This window comes from Hylobates moloch, unplaced genomic scaffold (genome assembly GCF_009828535.3).
Source record: "Hylobates moloch isolate HMO894 unplaced genomic scaffold, HMol_V3 SCAFFOLD_9, whole genome shotgun sequence".
NCBI lineage: Eukaryota > Metazoa > Chordata > Mammalia > Primates > Hylobatidae > Hylobates > Hylobates moloch.
In genome coordinates this window covers 20,035,382-20,047,434 of record NW_026652284.1, presented here as the reverse complement: position 1 = coordinate 20,047,434, position 12,053 = coordinate 20,035,382, and the positions used below count along the sequence as shown (strand labels likewise).

Here is a 12,053-nt window from a genome sequence, read left to right as displayed (position 1 = left end):
CATCCATCTATCCGTCCATCCACCCACCCATCCATCCATCCACCCATCTACCTATCCACCCACCCACCCATCCGCCCACCCATCCACCCACTCATCCATCTATCCATCCATCCACCCACCCACCCACCCATCCATCCATCCATCCATCCATCCATCTCCATCCATCCATCCACCCACCCACCCATCCACCCATCCACCCATCCACCCACTCATCCATCTGTCCATCCATCCACCCACCCACCCATCCATCCATCCATCCAACCATCCCTCCATCTCCATCCATCCCTCCATCTCTATCCATCCATCTGTCCATTCATCCATCCACCCACCCACCGATCCATCCATCCATCCATCCTTTATTGACTGTCTACTGCATGCCAAGCCCTGCGCTCAGTGCTGTGAGGCTGTGTCACGTGGCAGGAGGGAATTCCCCGACCTCTGCTGTCCAGCAGTCACCAAGCACACTGTCATGTGAGGAGCAGGCCCAACCTCCCCCCAACCCAGTTTTATCAACCCCTCCCTTCCTCTCCACCAGAGTGACCCAGCCTCCTGTGGGTGGCCGAGAGGGGCCCCAGGGACAGGACCAGGCCAGCAGCACCCACCGTGGCAGTAACCGGACCCATTTCTGTTTTGTTTTTGCACAACTCTCCCTCTCTCCATGTTTCCTCCTTTCATTCTACTCTCTCTCCTTGTTTTTTTGTTCCCTCCTCCCTTTCCTCTCCCCGTCCTGTGGCCTCTCTGCCTTTTGGCTCTCTGTTTCTCCTTCCTTCTTGCACCTGTCTTTTTTGCTCCCTCTCCTCCTTCCCTTCTCCGCTCTTCTCACCCTCGCTTTTTCCTTTCGGCCTTCCCCTGTCTTCCTTCTCTGTCTCTGACCCTCCCTGGGCCTGTCTCTGTGTCCTTGCGTCCCTGTCTCTCTGGATTTCCCTCTCTGCCCATCTGGTGTGCCCTCGCTGGCTCACGCGTGTCCCTGCCTCCGGGTAACTGTCTGTCCATCTCTCTCCCTGTCTCCCTTGTCCTCTGTCTCTCCTTGTGCTTCTCGCCTTCCCTTCCCTGGCCCTGTCTCTCCCATTGCCTCCTGCACCATTCTCTTCCTTTTTCTGTCTGTCTTCCTCCTTTCCCTGCCTCTCCTCCTCTCTGTGTCTCCCTCCCACCATCTCTCTCGCTCTCTGACTCTCTCTCTGTCTCTCTCTCTCTCTGCCCCCGCCCTCTGCTGCTTGCCAGTCATTGCTTATTCCTGGGAAAAGTGCGAGTAGATTCGGACGCCGGGGCAGTGCCATAGGCATAGGAACCGTGGAAGAGGTTGTCGCCCGCGGGGCCGCCAGCTCTGGAGGCTGCCTGCACGCGCTGTTCTCTGCTCGCTCTCAGGACGGAGGCCATATTGGGGACGTTGCCCCTCTGCCCCCGGGACAGGCCCCAGGGCGTGCGGGATGGAGTGGCGGCAGCTCCGATGGCACTCAGCACCTGCTTTGGGGCCTGGTACCTGTGCCAGAGCCAGTGTCCCTCACCAGGGGCTTCTGGCCCTGCCTTGGCCCCTGGGACCCTGGCCCAGTCCCTGCCAGGATCCGGTACCCAAAGGCCCTACACCCAGCCGCACGTCCCCCAATATCGCCGGTCTGCATGGAGCGCCATCCCTCTCCTCTGCCCTGACTCCTCCTCCCCGCCACGAACTGACCTGGGGTCCTACCCCTTCCTGCCTCCAGAGAAGCTGGGGGCAGGCTTCTGGGGCCTGGGGCATCCCAGCACAGTGTGTGGGAAGCTGGGGGAGTCTTCCAGCTGCTGGGCCAGAACCTCCCCCAGCCAATTTGGAGGTTCCAGGGAGGGGCCGTAGCTGGCACGGGGTGGGGCTTGGGTTGCTATACCGCCCTCTGACCACCGGCCTTAGGCTGCAGATCCCACAGAGCCCTGGGGGGCGGGGAGCGGTAGCCATTCTGAGGACTCGGCCTCCTCCCACCCCAGCCCCCTCAGGACCCTGCCCTAATCCTGGGCCAGTATTGACCTGCAGTCCTGCTGCGTGAGCTCGGGAGAGCCCCTTGCCCTCCTGGGGACTGTTTCCCTTTCCGTAAACTGGGAGGGCTATCTCTGGGGATGGATATCTTCTCTCGTTCTTTCTTGCTCATCAACTCTGCTTCAGGGCCTGGGGCAGCAGGGTCCCCAGAGGGGATGTTGGGGGGGCACTGGGGCTCCCAGGTAAGGTGGCACTGAGTTAGGGCCTCTCCCCACAGTCACTGATTGTCCCTGGGAAGAGCCCCACGAGGAAGAAGTCGGGCCCGTTTGGCTCCCGCCGCAGCAGCGCCATTGGCATCGAGAACATACAGGAGGTGCAGGAGAAGAGGTGGGTGAGGGGGAGACAGTGCCCCGTTCCCTTGCACCCCTATCCCTGAGCCCCGTTCGGTGGCAAAGCAAAGCAGGCAGAAGGGAGTGCCCGCCCCTCTGCCTCTCCGTCCTCACTAGTGACAGCTGTGTGGTCAAGTCCCTGCTGCGGGTCGGGCACCAGGGCCAGCACGTCACCTAACGTGCCACATGCAGATCAAGAAGTGGTAGGTCAGAGGGGTCAAGGGGCTTGCCCAGGTCACACAGCCAGTGATGGGCAGAGCTAGGATCTGAGCCCTGATCTGTCTAGGGCCAGCACCCATGCTCTTCCCACGGCCCCAGCGCATGTGGGAGGGCCTAGTGCTGGTTTTCGGGGTGGCCACAGATGGGCCTGGGGGTCCGTGAGTGTGGGCAGCATGAGGACAGTGAGCCCAGGCCAGCAGCAGGGCTGCCCCTGGACATCAGAGGTGTGAGTACTGCCGCCCCGGTACTAACCATGTGTGACCTCAGGCGAGTCACTGAGCTCCTCTGAGCCTTACTGTCCCAACTTGGAAAGGGGACAAGAACACAACCCATGGCATGGGGCTGCTGTGGGCACTCGGGGCACTGCGTGTGAGGCCGGGGCCGGGTCCCCTGAGAGGGCTCCAGGAGGGGAGCGGACATTGTCCTTGCTGCTGCCAGATCTCCACGTGCTGTGAGTCCTGGGTTCAGGTCTTGGCACTGCCACGTCCTAGGTGTGCGTCCCTGGGCAAGTTCCTTATCCATAATGGGACAGCTATACCTGCTCCTGTGGAGAGGACCTGGGAGGAGTCCCATCCTGTCCCGTATAGCCCCATCAGTGCCAACCCCATCACTGGCCAGGCTAGCCAGGGAGCCCACAAGACTGCCCCAGGGCTGGCCCTGAGGATAGGGGCGTGGGTATGAGGCAGGAGGCACTGTGACCCCCCTCACCGCCTGGGCCTCATGCTACCCCTGATGCTAGGCCTGGTGCTGAATCCCCCCACTGCCCCCGTGTGCCCCGCAGGGAGAGCCCTCCGGCTGGTCAGAAGACCCCAGACAGCGGGCACGTCTCACAGGAGCCCAAGTCGGAGAACTCATCCACTCAGAGCTCCCCAGAGATGCCCACGACCAAGAACAGGTTGGGGCTCAGGGCACGTGGGGCTTGGGGGCTTGGGAGTGGTGAACCGTCCTTCCCCTCCCCTGCCTGGGCCCGGGACAGCACAGGAGCCTTGACTGCGCCACAGCAGGGTGTCGGGGGGGCCTGGGCATTCTCTGGGGCCCGCCCTTGACATATACCCAGCGAGCACTTTGTGCACGCCCAGCCCCGCGCCCAGCTCTGGAGCACAGAGGTGCCCTGCGCATAGGTCCCCGCCTCACGGCCGCAGGTCCACCAGAACGCGGCCTCATAAGCTGTTGCCGGATCATGGTGATAGGAGGAATCTGAAGCAGGGTTGGAGGGATGAAGAAGGACTGGAGGCAGGGGTGTTTTAGATGGGTCCTCAGGGGAGACACCTCCATGGGGTGACATTTGAATTGGGAACTGAAGCAGCCCTGCTAGGACTGGCATGGCAGAGGAGCTCGGCCAGTGCAGAGGCCTGGGGCACACTCCAGGGACAGAAAGAAGGGTGGCTGGGAGTGGTGACGTATGCCTGGAGTCCACCTACCTGGAGGCTGAAGCAGGAGGATGATTTTAGCCCAGGAGTTGGAGGCTGCAGTGAGCTATGATCATGCCTGTGAATAGCCACTGCACTCCAGCCTGGACATCATAGCAAGACTCTGTCACTTAAAAAAAAAAAAAAAAAAAAAAAAAGAGTATCTCAGGGGCTGGGCCTGGACAGACATTGTGACATTGTGCTGGGTGGTGACGGGAAGGAGGTTGGAGAGGTGGGCAGACGCTGGCTTATAGCAGGCTGTACAAGAGCTCTGACTTTTTTTTTTTTTGGAGACAGAATCTTGCTCTCTCTCCCAGGCTGGAGTGCAGTGGCATGATCTCGGCTCACTGCAAGCTCCACCTCCCGGGTTCACGCCATTCTCCTGCCTCAGTCTCCCGAGTAGCTGGGACTATAGGTGCCCGCCACCATGCCCAGCTAATTTTTGTATTTTTAGTAGAGACGGGGGTTTCACCATGTTAGCCAGGATGGTCTTGATCCTCTGACCTCGTGATCCGCCCGCCTCAGCCTCCCAAAGTGCTGGGATTACAGACGTGAGCCACCGCGCCCGGCCTAAGAGCTTTGACTTTTATCCTAAGTGTGACAGGGAGCCTTGGGAGGATTTTAATTACGAGGGCGATGCGTTAAGAAGCTGACTGCGGTTGCTGTACGGAGACTCTTCCAGTTGCTGTACTGGAGTGGGGTGGGATGGAAGCAGAGGCCAGTGAGGAAACTGTCCCTGCATTTGGTGTCGGTTGGCTGAGCTGCCTCTGTGTTGGGCTCTGTGGGAATCGAGAGGATTCAGCCCAGGCTAAAGAGCCGGGTAGGTGAACAGAGAGGCAGGAAAGAGTGGCAGGGACCAGGGAGATGCAGTATGCAGGAGCGAGAGTGGGGAGGGTCATTCTCACCTTGGGAGGAGGAATCGGGGAAGGACTCCTGGAGTGGGAGCCCTAGGCTGATTTTTGAAAGGCACATTTGCTTTTCGGGATTTGAGAGGACTGAGACTCCAGGCAGGAGGCGCGGAGGCCCTGAGCATGAAAACCTTGTGGAGTTAAGAGAGTAGACTGTGGAGTTGCCTGGACCTCGTCCCCTGCCCTCCCACCTGTGCTGAGTGACCCTGGGTTGTGTGCCTGTCCCCTCTGTGCCTGGTGTCTCCTCATCTGGAAGACGGGTATAATAATCATAGCGATAAGATAATTCAGGTAAAGGTACGTAGAGCAGTGCCCGGCACAGGGTGAACGTGCACCCGATGATGTTAGTGTCGCTAACCGCTGCTGTTTTTGAACACCACGCCAAGGACAATTGTGCTTTACCTGGGGAAATGGGAGGCCAGGAAAGGGTTTTGAGCAGGGGAGGGACATGGTCAGATTTATGGGTTAGGAAGGACAGTGGGGGTAGGAGGAGGCTGCAGGGGGAGTCTGGGGGGCTCAGAGGCCCAAGGATCTGTAAGGGGTCCCCAAAGGTGCTTGGCTGCTACAGGCTGGGCCTTCCAGGTTGGGGAGGGCAAGGGAGTGAGGGCCTGGCCCAGGAGGGGCTCAGGGTGGACACCGGCTAATGGGGCACTGTCTGTGGCAGAGCGGAGACTGCAGCACAGAGAGCAGAGGCGCTCAAGGACTTCTCCCGCTCCTCGTCCAGTGCCAGCAGCTTCGCCAGCGTGGTGGAGGAGACGGAGGGCGTGGACGGAGAGGACACAGGCCTGGTGAGAGGCTCAGGGGGTCGGGGGCTCTTTGGTCCCTGGAGATGCCCTGAGTAGAACCATGAGCCTGGGCGTGGCTGAGATGTGATCAGGGGACCCGGCCCAAAGGAGCAGCGCAGACGAACCCTCCCCTGCTCAGAAGCCTTCCACGGCTCCCCAGCACTGTCCACAGGAAGCTCAGTCTCTAGAGCTCTTGGAGATCTGGTCACTCCCTTCCTCTCTAGTCTCCTCTCTTACCACTTCAGACATTCTGTACTCCGTTGCAGCCCCCCAAGCCTCCCAGGCTCACTGCACCCCTGGCCCTTTGTACGTGTGCCATCTCTTCTGTCTGGAACACTCTTCCTGCCGCCGCCTCCTTTCTTTGCCAGGCTGGTTCTGACTCATCCTTCTTGACTGAGTCTCCCACACCTCCTCTTGAAAGCCTTCCCTGATTTCCTACTCTCGGGGTAGGTTAGGAAGCCCCTTTACGTTCTCACAGTCCCCAGGCTTTGCCCGGAACACCCTTTATCATTCTTCATTCTGCAAACCATCAGTGGGCCCCTGTTCCTTGCCAAGCGCTGCCCCAGATACAACAGATGCAGCTGGGAACAGTGCAGACCCGGGACCTGCCCGCTGGGGCACAAAGTCTAGAATTACAATGGTCTCTTCACAGCCTGCCTTGCCTCCCAGATATCAGGCTCCTGATTTATGCCAGTGGCAAGCCCTGGAGAACATCAATGAATGTTTGTTGAATGAGTGAGTGGCAGTGGGTGGTGTGTGCCTGGGTCTGTGCCTGCCCTGACTCTGCCCTCCTGTGATCTCCCTGGGGCAGACGTGGCTCGGCCCGTCCTCCTCGCAGGGGTTACGGTTGGGGGGTTGTGGAATGCAGTGAGGGAGAGGGGCTGGGAGGGAGCCCTAGCCAGTGCAAGGGCATGGGCTAACCTCCCTCCTTCTTTCCACCCCCTCCCCAGGAGAGCGTGTCGTCCTCAGGAACACCCCACAAGCGGGACTCCTTCATCTATAGCACGTGGCTGGAGGACAGTGTCAGCACCACTAGTGGGGGCAGCTCCCCAGGTACCAGGACAGGGCAGCTTCGCCACGAAGCAGGGCCACCTTGGGGTAGGAGGGGGACAGGGCTGGGCACCAGTTCCCATGCCCCATGCAGTGGGTATGTGATGTGACTGCCCCTGCCTTGGAGGACAGCGGGCAGGTCATTGTCCAGCCTAGGGTGGCTGGGTGGATTGGAGGGCCGGTTTCTTCTGGAAGGGTCTCGGAGGATAATGGGGGATGGCGAGGAAGAAAGTTAAGGGTGGGGTTGGAGTGCACTGGTGCCGACCGCCCACCTATGCCCCCATCTCCCTGGTGCCTCCCCGCGGCCAGTGAGGTGGCTCCCTCCTGCCCCCCTCCCCAGGCCCCTCTCGATCACCCCACCCAGACGCCGGCAAGTTGGGGGACCCTGCGTGTCCCGAGATCAAGATCCAGCTGGAAGCATCTGAGCAGCACATGCCCCAGCTGGTACGTGCAGCCTCCTGGGACTGGTGCTGAGGGAGCCCCACCGGGGAGGGGATGAGCTGGCGGGGAGGCTGGGAGCTGAGGCTGGACCAAGAGGTCCCCCTAGGCCCCCCTAGGCCAGGAGGGGTGGGGCTCGCCCGGCTTGGACACAGCCAGTGACTTTGCGCATCTGTGTCTCCCGCCCCATTGCTTCTCCCGTCTTGCCACCTGCCTCACCACCACTGTCTGTCTGCAGGGCTGTTAGCCGGGCCACCCCCTCTGAAGGTGAAACTGAGCAGGTTAGACTCAGCCCCTCGTTTGGTGGGAGAGGGTGGGGGTGTGTAGGGGGCTGAGCTGATTCCTCCCTGTTCTTCTGTCACCTCTTTGGGGTGGGAGCTATGTATCTGGGTTTGAGCCCCCTGGCCCTCAGTTGCTGGGTGACTTGGGCAGGCCACGGCCCCTCCCTGCGGCCTCTGCCCTTGCGTTGTTGGAGGATTTGATGGGAGTGTGAAAGGGACTTGGCAGTTGCCAGGTGGGGAGAAGTTTCAGGGGTTCCCAATGGGATGGAAAGACCCGGAGCCTGGAATTCCAAGGGTGGGCCCCTCCCAGGGTGGGGTTCCCTGAGGCAGGTACTCGGCAGAGTTGGGGCACACTGGTGCCAGCCACCCACCATGCCATGTTTCATGGTGTCTCCATCCCCCCTTTGCCCTGCAGATGAGGCCACAGAAGCACAAGGGGAAGGTGCCGTGTCAAGCCCAGGCAGACGGGACCTCTGCCCTGAAGACCAACACCAGCCCGTGGGCTGCCCCCTGCCTCCCCACCCTCCCCATGGCCCACCCATCTGGGCTGTCTCTGCAGGGCAGAGCCGTCCAGACCTGGGATCAGGGAAGCTGCTGGCATCGTCCCCACCCCCAGCCTGGGGGTCCGGGCTGGGGCAGGGATTGCTCAGTGGAAGCAGGACCGGGGGCCTGGCTTGCCCCCACCCTGGGCCTCCATCACCCCTGAGCATCCCTCTGGACTCAGAGGGAACAAGGTGGAAGAGAGGGTTTGAGACAGCTCCGTGCGGAAAGCTTACCCCCTGGAGGCAGCACGAGATGGATGTGATATGTGGGGGAGTGAGCACTGGGTTGGGAGCTGGGTCCTGGTTTCCGATTTGGGTTCTGCTGTGTGACTCTGGGCAAGTCACTCTCCCTCTCTGGGCGTGTCTGCTACAAATGGACAAGATTATTTCAGAGGTCACTGAAGACTGTGATTACATGCAACTGCCGTAGAAGGTGGGATTTTCTTCCCAGAGACCTCCCATCACCCTACCCTTCTTCTTGAGGTCCCTGGAGCCCCAGGTGGGCTGAGGGGCAGGGAGCTGGCTATGCCCAGTGTGCCTCCTGGACCCTCCAGTTCTGCCACAGGTCTGCCGATGCCCTGTCCACTGCCTACACATGACAGACAAGTGACCCCCTCTTGGGGGATGGGGACCTACCTGGCTCCTCAGCCAGCACCCAGCTTAACCCCTGCCATCCCATGCTGGGCCCTCCAGGCCAAGAGTCTCAGCTGGCCGAGAGTCCAGGCCTTGCCTCCCCCGACCACCATGGAGGGGGCAGCCCGGCACAGCTGCTGGGAGCCCTTGTGTGTCTGGTCACACTTTTTAGGCGCCACGCCAAAGGCCAGCCTCCTGGCCCCAGTACCCATTTTGGAAGCCCCTGTGGCCGTGTGGATGTCGGTAACAGTTGTATAAAATAAATTCTATTTATCGCTATTGTACCCAGAGTTGGGCCTGGCTTTGTGTGAACCGTGGCCAGATTGACCCCAGACAGATGTCCAGGGATGTGAAGGTGGCAGGGAGCAAGCCTGTCCCCATCAGAGCTGCTGGGCCTGGGGACACCTCCAAAGCCAAGCCACCGGCTCTGTGAGCACCACCCGTGGTTTCCTCCCCGGGGTGCTGTCCTTCCCTGCACCCTGGGCCCCTTCCTCACTGCAGGAAGAACATGGCTGTGCTGTCAGGCAGACCTAGGTTTGAGTCCTGGCACCGTCTCTTGTTAGCTGGGTGGGTGGCATTGAGAGACTTACTAGCTTCCGTGAGCCTCAGTGTTTCCTTTTGTAAAATAGGAGTGGTAGTGTTTCTCCCAATGGTTTGTTGTGAGGATTCAATGAGCTGGTGCGTATCAAATATACAGCACAGTGTCTGGCACACATTAGGTGCTCAATTAATTACCTCCTTCTCCCTGTTCTCATAGTCAGTGAATCTCCTGATATGGCCACAAGGGGGCGCCAAGGGATCACTTACGGGACCCGATGAGGGCCCAGGAGATGGGGATGAGTCCAAGGTCCCTCTACCGGGAGCTCACAGCTGGGACAGTAGGGTGATGAGGCGCAGCCGGGGACAGGAGAGGTGCGCACAAGCAGGGCCTGGGGAGAGAGGCGTCAGGGAAAGTCCCTGGAGTTTCTCCCCGTTCCTGAGAAGGCCTAGGGAGGAGGTACCCTGCAGGAGGGGGCCTCGAGTAAAGGGCAGGGAGGCAAAGCACCCCTGGAACCGGGAAGTTGGCAGCCAGCTCCAAATGGTTGGTGACAATGGAGGGGACAGGGAGATGGGCAGGGATGAGGCCAGAGGCAATGCGGCCTTGAACTCCCGACAGAGAGGCCAGGGCTCTGCGCCAAGGGCAGGGGGAGCCCCAGGCAGGAGCGGTAGTTGCTGGTGGAGGCTGCACCAGCAGAGGGAGGAGGGGACCAACAAGGTTGTTGCTGGGATAAGAGGGTGGCCAGGAGGACGCTGAGAAGGACACCAGGTGGGCCTGAGCGGGGGACCAAGCGCCTGATGGGCTGTGGGGCTAAGGGGGGAATCGGGAGGCTCCCCGGGATACAGGCTGGGTGTTGGGTGAATGAGGGGACTCCTCCCTCTGGGGCAGGACCACAGAGGAGAGCAGTTCTGCAGGGTGGGTTTGGGGACATTTGGAAGCAGGCACCAAATTGGGCCCCGAAGAGATGAGCCGTGCCTTGGCCTCCCTGACAGCTTGGCAGTGCCCCCTAGCCCCTGCTGGCCCTGCCCCCTTCCCAGGATGATGCTGAAGGCACCCCAGGGGGTTGTCCAGGGAGTGCCACGCTTTTCCTGACAGGGCCCTTCTGTGACCCTCTTGATGCCTCAGGCCACCCATGGGTGGTGACTCACACCCAAACCCAAGCCCCACCCAACTCGGTTTGGCTCTAGGCTGCTCTGGGCCCAGTGAGTCCCCTGTGAACTGCCCACCCATCAGCCTTACCCCTGCTCCCTATCCCTCCGCCGCAGTCCTCTGCCCTCTCTCCTCCCGCCCCACCTCCACAGGGCCGGCACCACAGTTCAGCACCACGGTTAAGAGCTTCTTCACAGTCAGCTCTGAGCTGCTTCACCTCCTCGCTCTATGACCATGGAGACATGATTTTGGCTCCCTGGGCCTCAGTTTCCTCATCTGTGCAGTGGGGGTGCTAACAGCCCTGCCCTCGCTGGCACCCTGGCATGAGGATTAAGTGAGGTGACACCTCATAAAGTTCTCGGTGCAGCCCCAGCACATGGTGGGCTCAAAGAAGAGAGTGTGTGTACCGCAGGAAGGGATCAATGATGTCTGTAATTCAGAACACGTGGGGTCCGCTCGGTGCGTGGAGGACGCCCACCTGCCGCTGGGCCCAGCACAGGTGCCTAGATGTGAGGCCTTGGGAATGGATGGCGTCAGGTGCTTCCCTGGGCCTCAGATTGCCAGGTTTACCTGGGGCGACGGTGCTCCCATAACAGAGCTGGGGGAGGTCCCCGGCTTGTCTCCCTGTACTTAGCAATGCACCCCCACTCCACTCTATCCCGCAGCTGAGACGGAGCAGCAGGGTCTGCCGTGGCAGAGCAGGTGGGCAGCTTGGTGGGCAGAACCTGCCTTTGCCCCATCCCTGTCCAGCTGGTGCCAGGCCGTCTGCGGGAAGGAAGGCCTCGGGGCTGGGTTTCACCCCACCGCATCCCTCCAAGCTCTGAGGTGGGGTCAGGGGAGGCTGGCAACGGATCGGGCCTCTGGGATCAAAGTGTCCAGTGCTATTTCTCTTGTCCCCACGCCAGCTCTGTGCTCACCCTGGGCTCTGAGGTGGGAGGGCGAGCCGGGACACTGTGACTCGAGGCTGGAATTAGAACTTGGGCGGGGGGTACCAGGCTCCCGGAAGCGCTGGACTCTGCTTAGAAATTACTCTCTGGTAGTGGAAACAGCAGCCGGGGGGTTCCTCCAGACGCAGGAGGGAAGAGGCCTCCCGTGGAGGGACCTGGGTGCCTGGAAGACGTGCCCTCCCCCATCTCCCCTGCCTCACAGCAGGGGCCTCCTGTCTCCAGGAGTCTGAGTTTTCTTACCTGGAGAATGAGGACAAGGCCCCTACCTATTGCTCTGAAGAGGCTGTCTTGGCCTCTAAGGTACCTGGGATGGCTGCTGGCACAGAACCCATGCCCAGTACGAGAGGGTCCTCCCCTACCCGCCCCCAGCTGGGGTGTCCTTGGACCTCCACGGCCAACCCTGGGGCAACTTTGCCAAGGAGATGACCGCAGGCCCGGGCCAGCTGTGCCAGGGGACTGGGAGCTGGACGTTCTCTGCTGCTTAGGCCACAGGGGGTGCTCAGCCAGGGACCCTGGAATGTGGAGATCCCTCCCTTCTTCCCTGCTCCCGCCCTGCCAAGGGGATGGAGCCTCCTGAAATAACCAGATCTGGTTAGCGAGGCTAATTTTAAAAGCCACTCTGGCTGCCCCATAGGCCTTTCTGGGAAGCCATGAATGTCCCTGTGTTTGCCCCTGGGAGGTAGGGCGAGGGGAGAGCCCTGGGGCTAAGGCCGGCCTCTGAATGGACTCCCACCCCTGCCTCCCAGGGCTGGCCAGTCTGGGGCTCAATGTTGGGGCTCAGGGAGCGCACCTCTCCTCCGCCCCAATCCACTCAAGCAAA

At 60.8% G+C, this 12,053-nt stretch overlaps 1 protein-coding gene across 18 annotated transcripts in view; it reads left to right on the top strand.

The window, feature by feature from the left end:
* Window positions 1–8,883, top strand: part of RAP1GAP (RAP1 GTPase activating protein) — a 73,165-nt gene extending 64,282 nt beyond the window's left edge. For 5 of the 18 annotated variants that reach the window (XR_004370887.2, XR_004370886.2, XR_004370883.2 and 2 more), the window contains 8 exons: window positions 1,222–1,476; window positions 2,223–2,332; window positions 3,335–3,448; window positions 5,535–5,658; window positions 6,606–6,708; window positions 7,015–7,149; window positions 7,382–7,424; window positions 7,840–7,942. Coding sequence is in view for 11 of the 18 variants with exons in the window: in XM_058443913.1 (XP_058299896.1) it covers window positions 2,223–2,332; window positions 3,335–3,448; window positions 5,535–5,658; window positions 6,606–6,708; window positions 7,046–7,149; window positions 7,840–8,130 (846 nt within the window). In the remaining 7 variants the exon portion in view is untranslated. Of the gene's footprint in view, window positions 1–1,221; window positions 1,477–2,222; window positions 2,333–3,334; window positions 3,449–5,534; window positions 5,659–6,605; window positions 6,709–7,014; window positions 7,150–7,381; window positions 7,425–7,839 lie in introns of all 18 variants that reach the window. The other 13 variants (XM_058443912.1, XM_032759213.2, XM_058443911.1 and 10 more) reach the window with 9 other exon arrangements.
* Window positions 8,884–12,053: the final 3,170 nt, after the last annotated feature.